Source organism: Microcebus murinus, chromosome 10 (genome assembly GCF_040939455.1).
Source record: "Microcebus murinus isolate Inina chromosome 10, M.murinus_Inina_mat1.0, whole genome shotgun sequence".
In the NCBI taxonomy this organism is placed as follows: Eukaryota; Metazoa; Chordata; class Mammalia; order Primates; family Cheirogaleidae; genus Microcebus; species Microcebus murinus.
In genome coordinates, this window is record NC_134113.1 from 8,947,663 (window position 1) to 8,972,704 (window position 25,042).

General features: G+C 39.4%; 2 protein-coding genes across 2 annotated transcripts in view; both read left to right on the forward strand.

The window, feature by feature from the left end:
- ENTHD1 (ENTH domain containing 1) overlaps positions 1-19,523 on the forward strand; it is a 142,761-nt gene extending 123,238 nt beyond the window's left edge. The window contains exon 7 of the mRNA XM_012741869.3: positions 18,346-19,523. Within this exon, the coding sequence (XP_012597323.2) occupies positions 18,346-18,950 (605 nt within the window). The 3' untranslated portion in view covers positions 18,951-19,523. The remainder of the gene's footprint in view (positions 1-18,345) is intronic.
- RPS19BP1 (ribosomal protein S19 binding protein 1) overlaps positions 1-25,042 on the forward strand; it is a 211,555-nt gene that overhangs the window by 15,381 nt on the left and 171,132 nt on the right. The gene's annotated exons all lie outside the window — the stretch shown is intronic.

The following is a 25,042-nucleotide window of genomic DNA, read 5'->3' on the forward strand; positions in this document are numbered from 1 at the left end:
AACAATGTTATGGCAGTAGACTTGATACCTTAGTTGAAATGAATAAGACAACTGGCTAAAACTGCCCTGAGAAGACCTTTGTGTTTGTCAAATAAGCTGAGGAAAAATACATACACACACACACACACACACACACACACATACATTATAAAAATACCTCACAAAGAAAACCCCAGTCCCATATATATGTGTGTGTGTGTGTGTATATATATATATATATATATATTTCTTTTTTGGCATATTATAGAGGTACAGATTTTAAGGTTTCAATAAATGTCCTTTCCCCCCCTCCCCCCACAAGTCTGAGTCTCCAGCATGACCATCCCCCAGATGGTGCACATCTCACTCATTATGTATGTATATACCCGCCCCCCTCCCCCCTCCCACCTGCCCAATACCCTATTATTGTAGTACCTATGTGTCCACTTAGGTGCTGCTCAGTTAATACCAGTTTGCTGGTGAGTATATGTGGTGCTTGTTTTTCCATTCTTGGGATACTTCACTTAGTAGTATGGGTTCCAGCTCTAACCAGGAAAATAAGATGTGCTATATCACCGTTGTTTCTTAGAGCTGAATAGTACTCATGGTATACTTATACCACATTTTATTAATCCATTTTTGGATTGATGGGCACTTGGGCTTTTTCCACAGCCTTGGAATTATGAATTGTACTGCTATAAACATTCGAGTGCAAGTGTCTTTTTTGTAGAGTGTCATTGGCTCTTTTGGGTAGATGCTCAGCAATGGGATTGCTGGATCAAATGGTAGATTCACTTGTATCGCTTTAAGGTATCTCCATATTGCTTTCCACAGAGGTTGATCTAGTTTGCAGTCCCACCAGCAGTGTAGGAGTGTAGCAGTGTAGGAGTGTTCCCCTCTCTCCACATCCAAGCCAGCATTTATTGTTTAGAGACTTTTTGATAAAGGCCATTCACACTGGAGTGAAGTGATATCTCATTGTGGTTTTGATTTGCATTTCCCTGATGATTAGAGATGATGAGCATTTTTTCATGTTTGTTGGCCATTCTTCTGTCTTCTTTAGAAAAGTTTCTGTTCAAGTCCTTTGCCCACTTTTTAATAGGGTTATTTGACTTTTTCCTGCTGATTTTCGTGAGTTCTAAGTATATTCTAGTTATCAGCCCCTTATCAGATGCGTAGGATGCAAAAATTTTCTCCCATTCTGTAGGCTGTCTGTTTATTTTCATGACTGTTTCTTTAGCTGTGCAGAAGGTTTTTAGTTTGATCATGTCCCATTTATTTATTTTTGTTGCTGCTGCAATTGCCTTTGGGGACTTGTTCATAAACTCTTTGTCTAGGCCGATGTCTAGGAGAGTGTTTCCAACATTTTCCTCTAGAATTCTAATAGTTTCATACCTTAGGTTTAAGTCTGTTATCCAGCATGAGTTGATTTTTGTGAGAGATGAAAGGTGTGGGTCCTGCTTTAGCTTTCTACAAGAGGCTATCCAATTTTCCCAGCACCATTTATTGAAAAGGGATTCTTTTCCCCAGCATGTGTTTTTGTCTGCTTTGTCAAAGATTAGACGGCTATATGAGGATGGTTTTATATCAGGATTCTCAGATATGTTCCACTGGTCAATATTCCTATTTTGGTGCCAATACCAGATTGATTTAATTACTACAGCTTTGTAGTATAGTTTGATATCTGGCATATTAATGCCTCCCATTTTGTTTTTGTTGCCTAGAATGACTTTTGATATTTGAGGTCTTCTTTGGTTCCATATGAAGCATAAAATTATTTTTTCTATATCTGTGAAGAATGCTGATGGAATTTTAATAGGTATTGCATTGAATCTGTAGATCAGTTTGGGTGGTATAGACATTTTAATGATGTTGAGTCTGCTGATCCACAAGCATGGAATGGATTTTCATCTGCTTACATCCTCTGCTATTTCCTTCCTCAGTGTTTCATAGTTCTCCTTGAAGAGGTCTTTTACCTCCTTGGTTAAGTATATTCCTAGGTACTTTAATTTCTTTGTTGCTATTGTGAAGGGTATTGAGTCTTTGATTTGGTTCTCAATTTGATTGTTGTTGGCGTATATGAATACCTCTGATTTCTGTGTTATTGGTTTTGTATCCTGAGACTTTACTAAATTTATTTATCAGTTCCAGGAGTTTCTTGGTTGAATCTTTGGGGTTTTCTAAATATAATATCATATCATCAGCAAACAGTGAAAGCTTGATCTCTTCTGCCCCTATTTGGATACCTTTAATTCCACTTTCCTGTCTGATTGCTGTAGCCAGGACTTCCAGCACTATGTTGAATAGAAGTGGAGATAGTGGGCAGCCTTATCTGGTTCTAGTTCTAAATGGGAATGCTTTTAATTTTTCCCCATTCAGTATGATGTTGGCTATGGGTCTGTCATATATGGCTCGTATCATTTTTAGGTATGTCCCTTCTATGCCTATTTTCTTAAGTGTTCGTATCATGAAAGGGTATTGAATTTTGTCAAAAGCTTTTTCTGCATCTATTGAAAGAATCATGTGGTCTTTGTTTTTGCTTCTGTGTATGTGGTGAATTGCATTTCTAGATTTACGTATGTTGAACCATCCCTGCATCCCTGGGATGAAGCCCACTTGGTCGTGATGGATTATTTTTTTGATAAGCGTCTGGATTCGGTTAGCTAAGATTTTGTTGAAAATTTTTGCATCTATATTCATTAGGGATATTGGTCTGTAATTTTCTTTTTTTGTTGCATCCTTTCCTGGTTTTGGTATCAGAGTAATATTCGCTTCATAAAAGGTGTCGGGAAGGTTTCTGTTCTTCTCGATGTTGTGGAATAATTTCTGCAAGATAGGTACTAGTTCTTCTTTGTAAGTGTGGTAAAATTCGAGTGTGAAACCATCTGGACCGGGACTTTTCTTTTTAGGGAGATTTTTAATTGCTGTTTCTATTTCAGCTCTTGAGATTGGTCTGTTCAGGGAATCTATTTCTTCCTGGTTGAGCCTAGGGATGCTGTGTGTTTATAGAAATTTGTCCATTTCCTCCACATTTTCCAGTTTGTGTGCATAAAGATTTTTGTAGTATTCATAAATTATATCTTGTATCTCTTTGGGATCAGTTGTGATATCTCCTTTTTTGTTCCCGATGGAGCTTACTACAGATTTCTCTTTTCTGCTTTTCTTTAGCTTAGCCAATGGCGTGTCAATTTTGTTTATTTTTTCAAAGAACCAACTTTTTGTTTCATTAATCTCCTGAATAGCTTCCCTGTTTTCAATTTCGTTTAGTTCTGATTTGATCTTGTTGATTTTACTTCTTCTGCTGGGTTTAGGGTTGGTCTGTTCTTCTTTTTCTAGCTCTTTGAGTCATTTCATTAGATTGTCTATTTGTGATCCCTTTGACTTTTGGTTATAGGCATTTATGGAGATAAACTTTCCTCTCAGAACTGCTTTAGCTATGTCCCAGAGGATTTGATAACTTGTCTCTCCATTGTCATTTTCCTCATAGAATTTTTTAATTTCCATCTTGATTTCTTCATTCTGCTGTATTTAGTTGGAGGGTGTTATCTTCAATCTCTGAGATTCTTTCTTCTGTTTGATCTACCCTGTTCTTGAGACTCTCCACTGTATTTTATAGTTCCCTGAATTGATTCTTCATTTCCAGGAGTTCAGTTAAACTTTTCTTCATTGTGTCTATTTCTGTAGTGAACTTTTGTTCTAGGTCCTGGAGGCTTTTTGCAGTTTCTTTGTGTTGGTTATTGAGTTGTTCTTGCAGGTCGTTGAGTTTTCTTATGATCCACATTCGAAATTCCTCTTCTGTCATTTTGGTTTCCTGATTTGGCTTGGTGTCCATTTCTAGGGGGCTGGTGCTCCTCTTTGGGGGTGTGTTTTCCGTTTGATTCTTCATATTTCTGGAGTTCCTTCACTGATTTCTTCCCATGTCGATCATTTGTTTCTTTTCTTTAAGTTTTTGTTTGGGTATTCACACACCTTGTTTAGTTTCTGAGCCGGTAGGTGGTGTCTGTGGGTGAGATTCGACCACTTCCTGTATAATGAGTCAGTAGGTGCCGTGAAAAGGCTGTGCAAGATGTCCTCCCTGTCAGTAGATGGCGCTTGCTTTGAGGAACAGGCTGCGCTGTTGTTTTTGTGTTGTGTTATCAGCTCTTGTTCCTGTAGGGAGGCACTCTAGTGCCTCAGGTGGTCGGTGGGGCCCTGGGACTTCCAGGTGTGTCCTTTTCTCCCCCTCAGTGAGGGCTGGTCTAGGAGAGAGTCTGGGCAGAGCTGGGTTGGGTAAGCCTGCCCTCAGTCACCACCAATGCCGTTAGCAGGGGTCAAAGTTCTGTTCTCTGCTTCCAGGAAAAGCTGTCAGGGAGGGGCTGGAATGGCCCCGCTCAGTCAGAGAGTCTGTGTGTGGGGGTGGGGCTGTGTGAGACCCGCAGTCTGGAGCGGGCCTGGCTTCTTTCCACCCTCCCCAACTCCCCAGCTACTCCTGGGCCTCTGCCAGCAAGCCAGACCACACACTACCAGGCCTCCCGGGACTGAGATGCCCATGCGTGGTTCCCTGGGCAGGAACGCCACCTGGGCTGGGCGCATAGCCTCCTTTTGGGAGGAGGGTTGCCCTCTAGGACGCTGATCTGCCCCTGAAGGCTCGCTCACCTCAGTAGGCTGTTCACGTATATCCCTTCTTGCCCTGGGTAATGCGAGACCTCAGTGCACGGGATCTGGTCTGCAGGTCTGACCTCTAGGCCGCAGAGTTCAAACTATATACCCACCAGGGAGAGGCATGCCAGTCCCAGTTCACCCATAGGGAGCCCAAGCTGGGTCGATGTCTCTCATCCTCAGGCTCTGCCCCTTTCTCCTGGGATCACTGTGCCAGCAGCAACTGGAAGGGCTGGCGGGTAAGGAGCTCACAGTCTGAGTTCCTCTTAGTCAGCTGTAGTTCCCCAAAAGTCAAGGTCCAGTTCCCTAGAGGTTTCCTCAGGCGGTGGCTATATTGTCTCTCTGGGCAGCCGTAGATAGGGTCGGCGGAGGGGAGAATGAGGCAATATGGCACCTGCTGCAGGGCTTGGGTCTGTGCACACAGAGGTGCCCCGAGGGATTTGGGAGCCTTGTGCCACATCTGCTACTGGCTTACCGCTCACTGGTGGCAGCTGTCTCTGAGCTGGTGTCCACAGATCTCTCCACCCACTGGGGAGCCCACCAGCAGTCCCAGATGTAGGGGAGGGAAAACTTGGCCCATTCACCTACCCTTCCCACTGGTCTCCTGGCTGCTCCAGCGTCCTCAGCTTCCAGTTCCTCTCCGCAGTCTCCTCCTTTGGAGTCTCCCGTGGTCTCAGGTACCCCTCCTTCCGACCCTCGTCCGCAGTATGCTCGTCTTCTTGTCTTTCTTCTAATTTCTGCTAGAATCTGTCTTTTCTTCAGAGACACTCTGTCTGGCGGTGTTTCTCGTCTGCCATCTTAGTTCTCTCCCAGTCCCATATATTAAATAGGTTTATTAGTGATTTCTAAGGAAGAAGTAACATCAATCTTATACCAATTGTTTCAGAATATAGAAGAGGAAGGAACAGTACCCAACTCATTTTATGAAGCCAGCATAATCTAATACCAAAACCTGACAAACACATTATAATAAAAGTAAATTATAGACCAATATCCCTCATTAACATAGATGTAAAAAGTCTTAATAAAACATTAGCAAATCAAATCCAGCAATTTATAAAAAGAATAATACATCATGACCACGTGGATTTTTTCCAAAGTTGTAAGGTTGGTTTGACATTTGAAAATAAACCCTGTAATCTACCAGAATAAGATGAAAAATGATATAATTACCTCAATTCATGCAGGAAAAGCATTTGACAAAATTTTATACTCATTTACAATTTTTTAAAAATGTAAGTAGACTGTGAATAAAAGGGAAATTCCCTCAAGCTGATAGAGGGCATATAAAAAAAACTTGTTATGTACTATTGACATATTAATGATAAAAGACTGAATGCTTTACCACTCAGATCAGCAACAGGGGAAAAATGTCTGCTTGTATTCAGCATTGTATTGGAGATCCTGGCCAGTGTAGTTAGGCCAGAAAAAGAAATAAAAGACATATATTTTGGAAAAGAAGAAATAAAAGACATATATTTTGGAAAAGAAGAAATAAAACTATTTTTTTATCCAAAGGTGACATGATTATCTCTGTGGAAAACCCCAAAGAATCTACCAAAAAACCTGCTGGACCTAATAAGTAAGTTTAGCAAGATTTCAAGATACAAAGTGAACATTTAAAATGAATTGCATTAGTATCCACCAATAATGAACAATTAGAAATTGAAATTAAAACAAGAGTGCCACTTACAGTAGCTTAAAAATACTAAAATACTTAACAGAAGACATGCAAGACCTCTGCACTGAAAACTATGAAACATTTCTAAGAGCAATTAAAGACCTAAATAACTTGAGAGAATAGACTGTGTTCATGGATTGGAAGACTCAATATTGTTAAGATGTCATTTCTGTCCAAGTTGCTCCATAGGTTCAATGCAATCCCCAGAAGGCTTTTTTTTTTTTTTGGTGGAAATCAAGTTGAACATTGATATTTTAAAATATTCATTTGCCCCTTAATTTCTCATCCTAGTGTTGTTAATAGGGAAGTGAGGAAGGGAGAGCTAGAGAGAGTGAGAGAGACATATGTGTGTGTGACGTTGATCAATGTAACATTTCTTGCAAATTCTTAAGAGAGAGGGATGGAATACAGTATTTCTCTGTTGATAAATTAGGGACAAATTATTTCTGTACTGGTTATTTAGAACATGGCTTGGCTCCCTGATTGAGGGCTTCATGATTGAAAATTGTCTAGCTCCCTTGAAGAGGCAGCATGAGCCTGTTGGGGGATAATGGCAGAGCTCCCAGTTCTAGAGGGAGTTTGGAGAATAAAACAAATGTCCCTAAACCTCACCAAGAAGTCAAATTAGGGCTCATACGTGGCTGAATAACATAGTTGCTGATAACACAGGCTCAGGAGTCAGACTGCCTGGAGTCATAATCCCAGCTCAGCCACCAATTGTGTGACCTTAGGTAAGGCACCTGACCTCTCTGCATCTCACCATCTTCATCTATAGAATATAGACAGTGACGGCACTACCACACTGAGTGGTTGTGGGGATTTAATGGATTAGCAAATGTAAGGTGCTTAGAGTGGCCCTAGTACTCTGTAAGTCCAATATAAAAATTTGCTGTTATTACTCAAATGTGCATACTTTTAGTTCCTCCTTTAGAACTGTAGAACCTCAACCCTCTCCTAACCCTCAAAATCCCCTCTGATTGTTTCCAGAAGTACCGAGGAATTTCTCATTTGTTCTCAGGAACAAGTAAGCTGCTGTCCTTCCAAAAAGGGCATTTCAGGCAGAGGAATAATACAGAGCTATGACTCAGCAAAGAGATTCTGGGGAGCTCCAATTTATTCTGCACTGAGCAGCCAAAGTGGTCTGATCACTAGTCCTCCCCAACTTAAGCCAAGAACTTCTCCCCATGTTCTTAGAGTAAGGGTCAAATGGCCTTCCAAGCCCTGGGCAGCCTACCTTCTGCCTCTCTCACCAGCCCTAGTGTTCTCTCCATTTGTCAGATAAACCATGTTGCTCCACCACCTTGTACTGTTGCTCCCTCTGACCAGAACTCTCCAGACCCCTTCCCCCAATTCACCCCACTCATCCTTCAGAAGTCAGCTGAAACATCACTTCTTCAAGATTTCCTGACCCCCTAGGGTATTTCAAATCCCCCTAACTGAATGCCATCTTAGTAACCTCTAATCATCCTTCGTAGCACTTATTGTCATTCTCATTAAATAATAATTACTATGTTCTAAGTTGTTTTAATGTCGTTCTCCCCACCTGGAATGTCAGCTTCATGAGGAAAGGGACCATGTCTGCCCTGTTTATTATTATATCCCCAGCACTATACACAGTTTCTTGCGCATAGTGGGTATTCAGTATCTAATAAGCAAACTAAAAGCAGCTTACTAAAGCAGAAATGGAAAGTGCACATGAAGAGCGATTGAAAAAAACACTGGAAAATTCAGTTAGATGAGGAGGAACTATGTGTGCTGGGTTAAAAAGTTTGGACTTTAATTTGAAGATAGCTCAAGTCACTAAAGGGCCTTAGCCAGAGTAGTGACCTTGCAACTGTGTTTTAGGAATGTGAAAGTTTGATTTGGGAAGTGAAAGCAGAGGAGGGTAGCACTTCAAAGGCTATTGCAGGAAACCAGGTGAGATATGGGAGACAACAGAAAACGGGGTGGAGGAATAGCCGGGAGTCCAAGGGGAAGCGTGGCCTGGGCGAGGTGAAATTGGGAATCCAGAAAGAGACTCGCCCATACTGAGAGCCTGTAAGGAAAGAGGAGGAAGAATTTATCAGATGTGAAGGAATCTTGTGGCTGTTTTTTGGTTTAATAACAAAGATGTATTGAGCCTTCATGTGCCACACAATGTAAGTAATGGCCTCAGTTTCTTATCATCAGAAGTCACCTGCCAAGACTGAGAGCTTGGTGTGGTGTAGAGGCCATGAAAGGAATGGTAAAGATTTAGAATAGCCACTGTAGAAAATGGAAGGAGTGGGTAAGACACTGAGAGAGTAGTAATTTGTGTCCTAGTTGCAGAGTTCTGTGCTTTTCTTCAGTAATCTGAGGAGCCTGGACATAGGAATGAAAAAGGCGGATATTTAAACTGAAATAGGATGAGATCAAGGGGTGGCAAACTACAGCCTGTGGGCCAAATCTGGCTAACTGCCTGTTTTGATAAATAAAGTTTATGCTAATTTGTTTGGCTGCTATTGTGCTACAACAGCAGAACTGAGTGGTTGCAACAGAAACTCTTGTGTTCCACAAAGCCTAAAATATGTACTATCTGGTCCTTCACCAGAAAGGTTTGCCGACCGCCGGATTACAAATTAGCAGGAAGGCAGGATCCATGGCAGCAAGGGAGCAGCAAGAAAGCAGTTGAAGAGGTGGATGGTGGGGATCTAGACTGGACACAAAAGGAGGTAAAGCCAGATGGGCATGGAGGGAGTGAGAGGAAACAAAAGGACCATTCGCTCTTGTGTGTCAGTGAGGCCAAAGTGTAAGTGTATTCAAAAGAATGGGAAGGCTGGAAGTAAGCGAGAGGGAAAGTAATCTTGGAAAACAGTAGGGCAGTTCTGAGTGATGACACGTTCTAGGGAGTACTCAGAGGAGAGGCTGAAGGTCATTGTGGTTGAGGATTTCAAGAAACAATGAGGCTAGGATGGATGGATGGTCTCTATAGACACTGAGATCACTCAGCTTAATGGAGAATAATGATGGTGTCTCTCTTCTGGTTTTGTTTTAAGAAGTATTTGTTCATATGAAGGGTCCAGGTCTGACGTTATAAACTCTTTGGAGAGCATGAGGTAGGCAAATTTTAAAATATTTGCACACTCATATTTTAGTGGATCTCAGATATCAGGGGAGCAAAGGCAGCCACCTAACACACCTGAATATTTTTACTGAATGAGAGGGACAGATTAGCTATAGCAACCTCATTTAACCCTTTGATACTAAATAACTCTGTTCCTGGAACAGTTCATTTGTTCTCAATTTAAATTTTAAGTTATTTATCAGTAGCTCAAGCTATTCTTTTAATATGTTACAAAATTACATTGGTAATGTGCACTAAAAAGAGAAAAAGGAGTTAGTAGATGGTTAGAAGCTAGATATTGTGGCAGGCAGCTTTCATTATTATAAGCCATGTCATGGTAAGTGTGTTCAACTATGCCAGACTTTTCTAATTATTTTGAAGGAAAAAAAAACTATACTTTCTCATGTTCAATAGCAGTGGGCATTCTCACTGGCTTCATCCTTTTTTCCTATCTCATTAGCTCCATGTTTTACTGTGGACTTCACTAGTAATTGTTCTGTATACCTATTTTTCAGTTCACCTTTGCTAATGGAAACAAACAAACATAACACACACACAGAGAAAAGACCTGTTAACCATGCCCTTTTCCTTTTTGTCTATAAAAAGCTTCAGAGCCAGAACAATTAACAGTTTACCTAAAAGAAATGAGGAAAATGGTAGAAAACAGTTCTGCAAACTATCCCAGCTATCTCTGAGCTAGTGGTCAGACTGGTTCAAGAGCACCATACAGAGCAGAGAGTCTAAGGGAGCCCTCACCACTCTCTCCAGGGAGGCCAGGGAAGCACCCCCAGCCACTCTTCTAGCTGGACAAAGTCCTGGACTCATTAGCAATCACTCCCCATTCCTCCCTCCCCCTAACTCCCGGTGACCACTAATCTACTTTCTGTCTCTATGTATTTGCCTATGTGGACATTTCATATACCAATCATCCAACACATAGCCTTTGTGTCTGGCTTCTTTTACTTAGCATAATATTTTCAAGGTTCATCTATGTTGTAGCATGTATCAGTATGACATTCCTTTTTATGGCTGAATGATATTCCATTATGAAAATGTATAGTCGTCCCTTGGTATATGCAAGAGATTGGTTCCAAAACCACCTACATATACCCAAATCTGTGCATACGCAAGTCAGCCCTGGAGAAATCAATTACAGGAAAAGTCAGCTCTCTGTATACATGGGTTTTACATCTCACAAATAGTACTATATTTTCAACCTGAGTTTGGTTGAAAAAACTCTGTGTATAAGTGGACCCTTGTGGTTCAAACCTGTGTTGTTTGAGGGTCAACAGTACACATTTTGTTCATTCATCAGTTGATAGACATTGGGGTTGTTTCCACTTTTTGGCTATTACAAATAATTCTGCTATGAACATTTGTGTACAATGTTATATTTTAAACCACAGAACAAAATCAGAATATTTTAATTCATCTAGTTAACTTGACAGCCATTGTATATCAGCAAGGAGGACAGAAAGAGATGCATTAGAGCAGTGGTCCCCAACCTTTTTGGCACCAGGCACACTGGTTTCATGGAAGACCATTTTCCCACTGTGTGGGGTGGGAGGCAGAGCTCAGGCAGTGATGCGAGTGATGGGGAGCGGCTATAAATACACATGAAGATTTGCTTGCTTGCCTGCCGCTCAACAGCTCACTTCCTAAGTTTCATGGAAGACTGTTTTTCCATGGATGGGGGTGGGGGGTGGGTGGGGAAAGGAAGGGGATGGGCAGAGCTCAGTCAGTGATGAGTGGTCCGGTTTCTAACAATCCACAGACTGGTGCTAGGCCAGGGCCTGGGGACTGCAGCAGCAGCATTAAAGAATGAAAAAGAAAACCCTCTGTTATACAGTGAACTGTTCAAAGTGTTTGGTTAACTGAAGACCTTCTGCTTACAGAAAAATTTATAAATTAGAAGGGTTTTTAAATGTTTCTAGAAATTTATTAAATATTTTATTTTTGTAGCACAGTTCTTCTAACTGCTTTTAAAAGGGAAAGTTTTAATATCACAATTAACTGGCTCAGGATTGTTTATGAGTATAAAAAGTTAAAGATAACACATCAGCATTTGGGATAATTTTATCAGTGCTATCTTTAAGCAAGTCCAGCATTAATTGGTATGCATATATCACACAAGGAGATTTTAAAATACAGCCATTATTGCAGCTTATTTGCAGTATTTGTCGCATCTCAGCTCTGTTGTCGAGTATGAATGTTAACAAGATACCCAAATAACTTCTGGAAGGGGAACTAAATGGGCAGTAGAGATGCGTCCTGAAGAGCAGCTTGCAGTGTGTGTACAGCTGTGGAATGTTTGGAAACAAAAGTAAATTGGTGTGCGGCAATTAGAGATGAAGTGGCTTTTTATAAGCAAAAGCATCTTGTAGCCTGTGAATCAAGGCTGCATAACTGTAAACAATGATAAGCTATTTAGTCAGCAGTTGTGGCCACAAAGCAAAAGAAAGGTGGATAGATAGTATAAAGCAGTGGTTCTCAAACTTTAGCATGCCTCAGAAACACCTGGAGGCTTGTTAAAAATGAGTTTTCTGGCAGTTCACTTCTCCATCAGCCAGGCAGGATGTGTTGAGGTTGACATTCCTATCAAGGACAATAACTACCATGGCTTCCGGTACTCTGATGAAACCTCAGATATGCGGCCTTCTGGCCAGGAGTCTGCGATTTCATATTGTTGGAGCTTTTGTTGTATCCCTGGGGGTTGCTGTGGCTGAACCAAGAAAGAAGGTATACACAGACTTTTACAGCAATTATGATTCCCTGAAGGATTTTGGAGAGATGAGGAAGGCTGGTATCTTTCAGAGTGCAAAGTAATTTTAGAATATAATTTCTTTGGGTTTAATTACATAGAAGTTTGTCACTGACCTGTGTTCTTGAACTATGAAACATGAACATGTGGGCTAAGGAATAGTTTCTCTTGATAAATAAATAATTAACAAATACAAAACACACACACTCTCACACACACAACTTAGTTTTCTGGGCCCAACCCCCAGTTTCTAACTCAGTAGGTCTAGGGTGGGGCCCAAGAACTTCGCTTCTAACAAATTCCCAGATGCTGCTGCTGCTATCACTCTTTGAGAATCACTAGCATAAAGTAAAATACCAGGTTTTTTAGTCCTATATTGTAGGTGACTAACATAACTGCACATCTAAATATGTAAGATAACATGACAATAATATTTGACTCAAATATCATTTTCCTCTTGGTCTACTTAAATGTTTCTTATTAAATCATTCTTTCAGACCAGAGTGAATTCAATTCTTCTATTTCTAGAATAGTTTCTCGGTACTTTAACAGGTGTGTTTTGGGTCCTAGAACCTCAGAATTTCATCAACAACATACAGTTCTGTCACCTGTGCACTGATCTTGCCTCAAACATCCTGTCAAATGGCCATTCGGGCTGTGCATGAGTTCTGTGAGTATCAAGAAACTCACCATCTCCCAAAGCAGCTCATTTCACACATGGAGAACTGTGACTATTAGAAAAGTCTCTTTTTTTTTTTTTTTTTTATTTATTTTTTTTTTCATTTTTCCTTTGCGGGTACCTTGATCTTGGAAAAAAGTCTCTTTTATTAATTAGACTAAAATCTGTTTTCTATAACTTTCACCTATTGTTCCCAGTCCTAGCTTATGCACAATATGAGAAATAGAAGATATTACTAAGGTTGTGTAACTATCTTCAAATAATTAAATATAGCCTCTCCTCCTTTCTCCTACTATCTGTTTGGGTAAGATTAGCATATCCATCAACCATTCCTTATAGATAAGATGTCAAGTCCCCTTACCATTCTGGTTGTCGGCCTTCTAATTTTTTTTTTTTTTTTAGACAGAGTCTTGCTCTGTCACCAGGGCTAGAGTGCCATGGCATCAGCCTAGCTTACAGCAACCTCAAATTCCTGGGCTCAAACAATTGTCCTGCCTCAGCCTCCCAAGTAACTGGGATTATAGGCATACCACCACCCAGCTAATTTTTCTATTTTTTTTTTTAGTAGAGACGGGGTCTTGCTCTTGCTCAGGCTGGTCTTGAATTCCTGACCTCAATCGATCCTCCTGCCTTGGCCTCCCAGAGTGCTAGGATTATAGGCATAAGCCACTGTGCCCAGCCCCTGCCTTCTAAATTTTATACCCAGAATTTAATATAATTTTGTAATAGAGTAAAAATAATTATAATACAGTAGAATGGTATGGAAGTATAGCACACAGTGATTAAGATCATATGCTTTGACATAAGAGAGACTTGAATTGGAATCACATCACTGCCCTTTTTTAACCTTGCGATCTTAGGAAAGTCTTTTAGCCTCTTTAAGATTGCTTTATCTCATATTTAAAATGGGATCATATAACCTACTCCACATCTGGTGCTAAATAAAGAGAATTAGAGAACAACTATTTGAAAAGTAGTTCAGTTCTTAGATGTCTCTACTTTGTCAAGCAGGTGAACAATTACCCTAAATACCCACCCACCTCCACAACTTCTGGAAGAATCTGGAGATTTGTTTTCTGGAGCAGGTAGATGGAAGGTCTCTGAGATGAGAGGTGCTAGGTCGCGTTGAAGGTGTGGGTATTGCAACCAAAACCACAGAATTAAGTGACCGTGCACACCAAATGCTGATGCTGCAACCCCCTTTCCCTCCCAACCTCCCAGTCCACTGGTAGCTAGACCTTCACCCTCTAGGTAGGAGATAGGAAAATTATTTTCATAAGAACCTAACCCACCTCGGAGAAAAGAACATTTGTTGTTTCCCAACATATGACCATACACTGCAGCTCAAAGTTGACCAGTCCCACACTCACAGTTAAAGCTATATTCTTATTCATAAGCAGTTAGCAAGGAATATCAGATGTCTGAAAAAAGCTTCTATCATGGAACACTAAGACAAAAACAAAAAAAGAAAAATAACTTTGAGGAAACATATACTATGAAGAGAAACAAATTTTTTTTTAATTTTTTAATTGACACATAATAATTGGACATATTTATGGGGTACACAGTGATGTTATAATGCATATAGTGTATAGTTATGAGATCATGGTAATTAGTATATCCATCACCTCAAATATTTGTCATTTCTTTGTGTTGGGAACATTCAATATCCTCCTCCTAGCTATTTGAAACTATATATTGGTGTTAACTGTATTCACACTACAGTGTTATAGAACACTAGAACACATTCCTCCTATCTAACTGTAACTTTGTATCCTTTAACAAATATCTCCTTATCCTCCACAAACTGTTCTCCCTACCCTTCCTAGCCTCTAGTATCCTTTTTTTTATTTTTTACTTCTATGAGATCAACGTTTTTGTAGCTTCCACGTATGAGTGAATACATGCGGTGTTTAACTTTCTATTCCTGGCTTATTTCCCTTGACATAATGTCCTGCAGTTCCATCCATGTTGCCTCAAATGACAGGATTTCATTCTTTTTTATGGCTGAATAATATTTCGTTGTATATATATATCACATTTTCTTTATCCATTCATCTGTTGCTGGTGAAGGAGCTCAGGAAATTTCACCCCAGAATGTGACTCTTTGGTATAAAGAATATTTTGAATTAAAGGCTTTTAGAGATTAACAGGCCCTTGGAAGAGGCTTGCCCTCCATCTGCATAAACCGGACTGACACATCAAAAAGAACAATGAGTTTCCATCGCCTTCCTGTTACCTCACTATATTCTAGGAAAGAAGATCAAGAATGTAACCAGACCTGGCCCAAGTCATTTAAAACATAATACCTGTCTCTTAGGTTAATTTACAATTCAATCTGTTTCCCCTATCCGTTCATCCTCCCTAGCAACCATTTACTGCCCCTAAAAAGAATTACCTATATTATCTCCCCCTCCCTTCTAAACATCAGGTGCAGAAATATCTGGAGCCCATTGAGATACTGAGTAATCACCCTGTGGTTCTCCCAATGCACACAGTAAATAAACCTTTCTCTTATTAATCTGCTTGAATTTTGAGTTGATCTTTCAGTGAACTTTTAGGAGAAAAGGGATGTTTCCCCTCACCTCTACATTGGAGACCTAGGTTGATTCCATATCTTGGCTATTGTAAATAGTGCTATCATAAACATGATGGTCTCTTTATATTGATTTTTTTTTCTTTTTTTTTTATTTCGGCATATTATGGGGGTACAGATTTTAAGGTTTCAAGAAATGCCCATTTCCCCCCCTCCCCCCAAAAGTCTGAGTCTCCATCATGACCATCCCCCAGATGGTGCACATCTCATTCATTATGTATGTATATACCTGCCCCCCTATATTGATTTTTGAAAACTGTTTTTAAAAGCTTATCATTAATATCCTCAAAGAAATAAGAGAATATGGTATATCCATGAAACAAGAACAGTGTGTTACAAAAAGAATTTATGAAGGTAAAAAATAGCTCTTGGAAATTATAATAGCAGAAATGAAAAAACTCAATGGTAAGAGTGTAAGCTAAAGTTGACAAAATCTCCAAAGAAGTAGAGCAAAAAGACAAAAGTAGGGAATATGGGAAATAAAAATAGGAAAATTAGAGGACTAGTCCAGGAGTTCTAATGTCTGAACAAGAGGATGTTCAGAAAGAGACAATAGAGAAAATACAGAGGAAAAATAATTGATTAAATCATTTAAGATTTTCTGAAGTTGAAGGAAATAAGTTCCCTGATTGAAAGTACCACTTTCAGTTTACTAAAGTGAATGAAAATAGTCCTACTTCAGGGCACATCTTTGATAAACTTCAGAACACCAGGAATAAAGAGGAAATTCTATAATACTTCAGAGATAAAATAGGTTATATGCAATGAATAAGAATTAGAATGGCTCCAACTTCTGAGTAGCAATAGTGAGATGTGGGCCTCAAAATTCTGAGAGAAAAGGATCTCCAACTTAGAATTCTTTATCTAACCAAACTATCACTAAGTACATTTTCAGACATGTAAGTTCTCAAAAGGTTTAATTCTCGTCCATCCTTTTTCATGGACCTACTGGAGAATATGTATACCAAAATGAGAGTAAGCCAAGGAATAGAAAGACATAGGATACAGAAAATGGGAGAGCCAACACAGGAGAATGTCGAAGGGACATGTCCTATGACGAGTGCTATCCAGACACACAGCACACATACCCAAATCAGAGTATAGCAGTGTTATTCGGGACACTAATACATGAGGCTGTCATCATTGACATGCCCGCTACCATCATACCATCTTTCTAACCCAAGGATAGAATGTCTGGATTTGCCTGACCTAGATTCCTAAGTGTTCTTGGCTTGCATTGACCACGTGCTGAGGATGTTCTTGCTTTCCTTTTCATGTCCTGCTGCTGCATCAGCTGAGAATACTCATTTCATTCCCCAAAAGTTTTGTGATTGGAATTTTTCCTGAGAACAAGAGACAGGTCTTAGAGAGCTTTGAAGCAGAAATAGAAACTGCCTGCCCCAGCCATAATTTTTATAGGAGGTCTAATTTATTTTAGAAGGTACATGAATATGTAAAGCAAAATAAAATAATATAGAAAGATAAGTCATGTGTGCTAAGTGGTAAGCACCAATTTCCCTGTTCTTTGATTTACAATCAATAAGCCTTTTTAAGTAGCAAGTTCAGAGTTATTTGCAAAGACTTTAGAACTAGATTTCACTTTGTACCACATATCACAAATAAATGTAAATAGATATTCCAAGGGAAAAAAGTTCTGTGTTTAAGAAATTTGGGAGGCCAAGCACAGTGGCTAACACCTATAATCCCAGCACTTTGGGAGGCTGAGGCAGGAGGATGTCTTGAGCCCAGAAGTTTGAGACCAGCCTGGGCAATGTAGCAAGACCCCATCTTTACAAAAATTTTTAAAAATTAGCCGGGTGTGGTGGCATGCACCTACTCCACAGGCTAAGGCAGGAGGATCACACGAGCCTAGGAGTTGAAGGCAGCAGTGAGCTATGATGATGCCACTCCACTCCAGCCTGCCTAGTGTAGGCAACAGAGTGAGACCCTGTCTCTTAAAAAAAAAAAAGAATAAAGTTTGGAAAAAATTAAATTAAATTAAAAATAAAAAGAATAAAGTTTGGAAAATACTTGAAGAAATTAAATGACTATAGAGTTATCAGAAATTTAAATATGCTAATGGACATTGTTAATCTCCTATTGGGAGGCACAATATGCAATTGTCTGCTCTTATTTGACTAGGAAGCCCTGTTTTTACAAAACATCTTCTAACATCTTAAGGAACACAGTGTTCCTCAGAACAGTCTGGGAAATAATGATTTAGAATGAAGTGTGAAAGAAGAGATTTAATATGATGTTGCCTAAAAGGAGGTAAAAATCTTCTCAAATCTTTAATTTTATGGAAAATAGGTTTAGAATGCTTTTTATTTTACTTATAGTTTCTTAGTGAAAAAAAATCATATACATGTGCTATGGATGTTCTGGATGTGTTCTGGATGTCAGATGGATTGGACTTCAGTCTTGATTATATTTGACCAATAGAGAGAAAAAGATTAATTTTACTAACTTTTGGGTACTTGTAGTCTTATAGTTGGTAGTTCATTTTGCCATAATAATCACCGCAGGGGGAAAAAGATGAAGGAATCAAACTTACAGGTTTCTCAGACTTTCTACTTTAAATATCAACTTAAAATGCTGGCAGTCAGTAGAATGGGGTTTAATACTTTCCTGCTCTTTCTGATTAAGTTTAGTGTAAAAATATGTTGGGCAGGTTTTGGGAGTCAAGATGAATATTGATAAATCTATTTTAGTTTCATTTCCATGGTATTATTGATATATAATACATCCGTAGATTTTCTCTGTTTCCTGCTTTGGGTTTTTTAAGGCTTATTGTGAATATTTAACATTTAAAATTCTAAGTAGTTTATTTATGTTGAGACTTTCCAGATAGGCTTTTATGTTATAAAATTATTTTAGCTATTACTCTCATTCGTATGTTGCATAAATCTTTCTCATTTATACATTTTAGTTTCAACTACTTCTGAGGGAACATCTTCCTTTTCTCCTTTATCCATGTCATCTCCTGATTCAGCCTCTCCAGAGAAGTCAGTTCATCTGTTACCCCCAGTTCTGGCCGGACCTTCCTTCTGGACTTTGTCCCATCAACAGTTGTCTTCTGCCTCCTTTAAAGATGGAGATAAGACAGCCAAAGTTCATCCCTCCTTTGCTCCTCGGGGCCCAGTGTCTTCTGATGAAGAGGAAAGTGACAACCTCAATCAACTGGAAATTAGTCTAACAGATAACTCTGATTCTGCTAAAAAGAAAAGTCATATTTCTAGCACTAACTGGGTAGAGTTTTCCACCCAAAATGTAGACCACTTCACCTCCCTGTCCTGTTCTAGTTTTCAGACAACCAAAGGCTTGCCCAGGGAACCTGAAGCAAACAATTCCATTATAGCTCTTCTAGGGGAGGTAAAAAGTGCAATAGTTAGATTACATGAAGATCTGAGCATGGTGATACAGCAGCTTCGTGTCGTCAATAGCCATCTGGTAAGCATGAATGGCAGTAGTCCACAAGTAAGCCAATCTCTGCAGGTCCCCCAGTTTTCCAAGGGGAGGTCAGATGAAATGTAATGATCTCAATAGCCATTTTGGGTAGAACTCATGTGGTTCCACTTCCCTAAGACTTAAGTTAACATTTTATAGATTTGCATTATTATGGCAAAAAAAAAAAGGAGGGGAATGATGGTTTAATTTTTCCTTGTTGGGTTATTAACAAGTATTTTTCAAACCAATAATTTCATTTGAGTGGTTTCTTTTTTAAAAAAGAAAAATGCCACCTTTGATGATTTCAGATTTAGATATTAGTTCATTTGAAACTGAAGCGAATTTCATTCTTCCATGCTCTGTACTTTCCCTCAAAGTGGGTTAAGCATTAGTGGAAGTTGTAGTAAGACCTCAAAGACTGCGATCGACTACTAGAGAGCTTTTGGATAGGTGGGCAGCAAGAAGCCCTTGACTTTTCAACTGTGTGGTGCTTCACTGTTAACAAGCCTTTGTAGTGACCCAGGAGGATTGAGTTTGGGGTATACGCTTCACATGTTCTCTTGGAGGTTTCAGTTTCTGCAAACCAAGGGCCAGAAATCTTCTTTTCCTTCTTTCAGATGCCACAGTGTTGGCAGTTAAGTTGAAACAAGTAGGACAAGGGACAGGTGTTTTTATTGTTAATGTATATTGCAAAGTGAATCAAACACATAACTGTTTTTCCTTGTATTTCAGAAAATAAATTTGATGTTTTTCATCTTATGTGCATCTTTTTAATTTATTAAAACAACCTTTCAAATAGAAATGTCTCAATTATTTATGGGCAAAATGATCTAGTTTGGGAATTATAGACCAGTGATTTCCAATCCTGCTGCGCATTAGAATCACCATGGAAGCTTTAATTTTGTTTTATATTTGTTTGAGAGAATAGTGTAATGGTCACCATGTCTAAATCACTCAATTTCAACCATTGCTAACTCAAGGCTAAAATAATCTTGATTATTTTGAAGATATACAGAACATTTTAAAAATATACTAATGTCTAAGTCCTGCCCCCATGATGAAAAGCTAGTTTTCATCATGCATCATTAGGAGATAGAAGGAATTGTCAGTGCAGCCCTAAAGTGGGAGGAAACTCAGCATGTGTGAGGAATGGTAAGGAGACTGGTGCGGCTAGAGTGAAGTGAGCAAAGGGGAGAGTAGCGGGAGAGTAGGTCCTGGATCAAAGAGCAGGGCCTGGTCCCAGGTGACATAGGTTCTTAAAGACCATTAGAGATTTTGGCTTCTACAAAATAAAAATGACAGAGGTTTAGGGTACAAAATGACATGAAGTGACTTAGATTCTAAAAGATCACTCTGGGGCCGGGCGCGGTGGCTCAAGCCTGTAATCCTAGCACTCTGGGAGGCCGAGGCGGGCGGATTGCTCAAGGTCAGGAGTTTGAAACCAGCCTGAGCAAGAGCAAGACCCCGTCTCTACTATAAATAGAAAGAAATTAATTGGCCAACTAATATATATATATAAAAAAAAAAAAAATTAGCCGGGCATGGTGGCACATGCCTGTAGTCCCAGCTACTCGGGAGGCTGAGGCAGCAGGATTGCTAGAGCCCAGGAGTTTGAGGTTGCTGTGAGCTAGGCTGACGCCACGGCACTCACTCTAGCCTGGGCAACAAAGCGAGACTCTGTCTCAAAAAAAAAAAAAATAAATAAATAAATAAAAGATCACTCTGGGCTGGGCATGGTGGCTCACACCTATAATCCCAGCACTTTGGGAGGCTGAGGAGGGAGGATTGTTTGAGGTCAGAAGTTCAAGACCAGCCTGGGCAGCATAGTGAGACCCTGTCTCCATAAAAAGAATTTTTTTTTAATTAGCCGGGCATGGTGGCATGCACCTGTAGCCCTATATATTTGATAGGCTGAGGTGGGAGGATCACTTGAAGCCAGGAGTTTGAGGTTACAGTGAGTTGTGATCATGCCACGGTACTCCAGCCTGGGCAACAGAGCAAGATCTTATCTCTAAAAAATAAAAATAAAAGATTGCCCTGGCTTTGGCAAGGGAAGTGGTACAGGGACATAATGTGAGGCAGGGAAGCTAATTAGGCCAGTGGGATCCAGGTGAGAGCTCTTGGTGGCTCAAAGCAGGGTGGACATTGTGAAGGTGCAGGAGAATTGATTAGTTCAGGGACTCACTGATGGATTGGATAAGGAGAGGAGAAAAGGAAAAATCCAAGGTACTGGACTAAGCAACTAAAATTCAAGATTGAAGTGCAGGTGGCATTAACTGAGATGAGGAAAGTGATAGGTAGAGAAAATTCTGAGATATTCATTTTGGGATATGCTAAATTTCAGGTGTCTATTAGACAACCCAGTGGAAATGACAAGTAAGCACCTGGATATGAGAGTTGAGTTTGAGAAAGAGGTCTAGATTGAAGTGGTAGCAGGCAGTTAGTTTTTGGTTGTTATTCAAATTATGGGACTGAATGAAATCACCAAGGAAGTGGTTGTGATAGTGGAGAGAACTTAAAGGCCTGAGCCCTGGGCCATTATAACATAAAGAGATCAGGGAAAAGTTTAAGCACCAATGAAGGAGGCTAAGAAAAAAACCACCATTGAAGTAGAAACAAAACAATAACGTGGTGTTTGGAAATCAAGAGTATATAGTTAGTCGTACATTGGATATCCATATGCCCATTATATAGATTTGCCAGTTGTTAACATTTTGCTGTGTTTGCTTTTTCTCACTTTCTCACTAAACATTTTTATATTACATACACATTAGATGAACACGTTTTGCTGAACAATTTGAAAGTAAATTGCAGACATCACGACACTTCAGCAAACATATGGTGAACATACTTATTACACAAATAAGGGTGATTGTCCAACTTACCTACCAGTTAACCAGTTCTCTCTTCAGCTGTGTCTAGTCTGTTGTTAAATTATCCTATCATGTTTTAAAATTTGTTGTATTTTTCATTTCTAGAATTCGACTTGGTTCTTTTAAAATTTACTGTAGTTTTATAGGTTAATGTTTCTAGCAGATATTTCTAAGTATATCTCCGAGTAAGAATAGTAAGCAAACCAGTATAGAATTCTTGCTAGTAAGAATAGTAAGTAAACAAGAAAGTATTCTTACCAGCAAACTAGTAAGAATAGTTTAATACATGCATTTAAGGCTATAAATTTTCTTTCACATAGCTGCGTCCCACGGTGTTTTTAAAAATGCGATGTAACTGACATACCATAAAATTTACCTTTTTAAGGTATGTAATTCAGTGATTTTTAGTATATTCACAAATGTGGATAGCCATCACCATTATCTAATTCCAGAACATTTTCATCACCACAGAAAGGAACATCAAACCCATTAGCTGCTGCTCCCCACTCTCTCTTCTTCCAAGCCCCTGGCAACCACTAATTTACTGTCTCCATGAATTTGCCTACTTTGGATATTTCATTTAAATGAAATTATATAATTTATAGCTTTTTGTGTCTGACTTCTTTCACTTAGCATAATGTTTTTGAGGTTCATTCATGTAGCATCTATCATTAATACTTCATTCCTTTTTGTGGCTGAATATCCATTGTGTGGATATACCACATTTTGTTTATCCATTCATCTGTTGATAGACATTTGGGTTGTTTACACTTTGTGGCTATTGCAAATAATGAACATTTATGTGAACATGTTTTCAGTTCTCTTGGGTGTATAAGAGTGAAATTACTGAGTTGTACAGTACCTCTTGTGTTTAACTTTTTGAGGAACTGCCAAACTATTTTTCAAAGTAGATTTTACCACAAGTTTTGATATGTAATATTTTTGCTGTCTTTTGGTTACATATATATTCTAATTCCTATCATGAATAAGTGTAGAGATGCATTTCTTAATTTCCAAGCATATTGATAAACTAACAACAAAATGTTGGTTTAGATGTTATTTTTTGTTACTTGTCTCTGCTGGTTTGTGCTCATGGTGTTGTATTTCCTTGTGTGCCTGATTATCTTTGACTATGTGCTGGTCCTAACACTTGAAAAATTATTTGTCTGAATAATACAAGAATTTGTGTTTTACTTCTGCCAAGTGCCTGTTGTACTACCACACTGGTTAAGTAAATCAAGGTCATGGTTTGAAGTTTCCTAGAATACCTAAATTAACCCCAGACTTAAATTCCTCATAAGGATTGGTTAATTTCCAATGCATTCTTACTAGATAGCCATTATGTCCCACTTCAGTGTAAGGAGCATCTCTTGTTAAACTTCCTACCTTGTGTGAGGTGATTTCTGTTCCTATCACCTTTCAAAGCCATCAAAATGGAAATTGAAATTTGTTGGACTCAGCAAACACCCTTAGGGAAAAGTAGCGTCTGTGATCATTTACCTATCAGGTCTCCGTACTTTTGAGTACCTGCTCTGTACCAGGCCCTGGGAATACAGAGGGAAGCGAAAACCAGATATAGTTCCTGTCCTCATAAAGCTTGAGTTCTAGAGTTCTGGAGGGATTTGATAGATTAATCGGTTGTCAAAAACGTAAAAGTCTAATAGTTCTGGGAAAGGATATTAAGATTTGACCTGGTCAAGGATACAGGTGATAGGGAAAGACCCCGCCCGGGGGCCCTGAGGCAAAAGCCACTACTGATTGGATACATTGGATACCTGTGAAGCTTACGGCTGATCCTACTAATCTCACCGTTAATTGGATATTGGTTGTGTGTAACCTCAAGAAGTGTATAAAACTGGAGAGAAATAAGGAAGCGGCACTCAGAATTTGGTGGCATGCCCCTCTGAGCCCGCTGGCGAAATAAAGTCTGATTCTCCAACCTTCAGTGTGCCGCTCGGCTCGGCTCGGCTCGGCTCTTTCCCTGATCAATCGCTGTAACACTTGCCGCAACACAGGGAAGTTTTATTTAAGGAAGTAACTTTGGAGATGAAATGTGAATTCTGGGATTATTGAAATAAATGATACTGATGACATGTTGGACAAATAAACTTCTTTATGAAATAAGATGGAATTTAAAATAAGGATGATCCTAAGGCTTTCTTCATATATCTGGAAGATTTGCCAGTAGATTCTTAGTGGGTAGTAGGATGCAATATCTCCTTTTTGATACTGGCTATAAAATTTCTTAGTTGTATGTTGCTAAGTGTGGAGGAAAAAACCTCCAGAGTTACAGCATTCCTCCCTCCCTTTGCTCCTCTCCAAAAGGTGTGTCCTCAGATATCTTAAATACTCAGAGAAAACCCACAAATAACTAAGGCAACAAAAACTGTCCCTTTGAGAAACTACCTTACTATGTGCTTACTACATGCACACAGTGACTTCAGATTTTTAACTAGGTTTTGCATAGCTCATATATTTCAATTTGTTAATTAGTATAATTAACACACGCTTATTTGAGCTTTTATTTAGCCAACTCCATTAAACGAATAGAACGAACTTGGCTTAAATTAAGAAAGGCTATATTCTGATTGACTTTGTAATTATCTCAGATTAAAAATACTTCATTAGATGTTATTCTCTTAAGTACTTTACCTGGAACTTGAGGATCCTATTATAAGGCAGTTATAAAAATATTGTACCGTTTACCTACTGTCGAATTACTCATGTGTTCATTATTTATTAACCACCCATTATGAGTAGGCAATTTGCTAGATACACATCGGGGATACACTAGTGAACAAGATGGATGTGCTCCCCGTCTTCAGAGCTAAACGGGTGGCCTCTGAAAACGTGTGGATCCCAAGGACTGGGGAGGCACCGTGGGTGCTGCAGAGCCTGAGGAAGAGTGACAACCAGCTCTGCCCAGGGGCGTGGGGAGTGCTGCCTGGAGGAAGTGACATCCACACAGAATTCTGAAGGATAACCACAAGTTAGGCAAACAAAGGGACTTAGGGTGGAGACAGAATTTTCTAGGCAGAGAGGACAGCACGTACAAAAACCTGGGAGCAAGAGAGAACGTGATGAGTTTGAATATAGCATGTACAAACCTGGCAGGTCAGAAATTTGAGCACTTTAGTTTCAGACTTTATGCAGTGACACAGTCGGTGATGGTTAGGTGGCCTTTACAGACTGAATAAAAGAAAAAGACTGAGTGACAAGCAAATGTATCATATTGAAAAGAAAGTGTCATAGCAATTTGGGGGTTAAAGGGTTTCCAAAATTCATTCCAAATGAGGTCATTGTGAC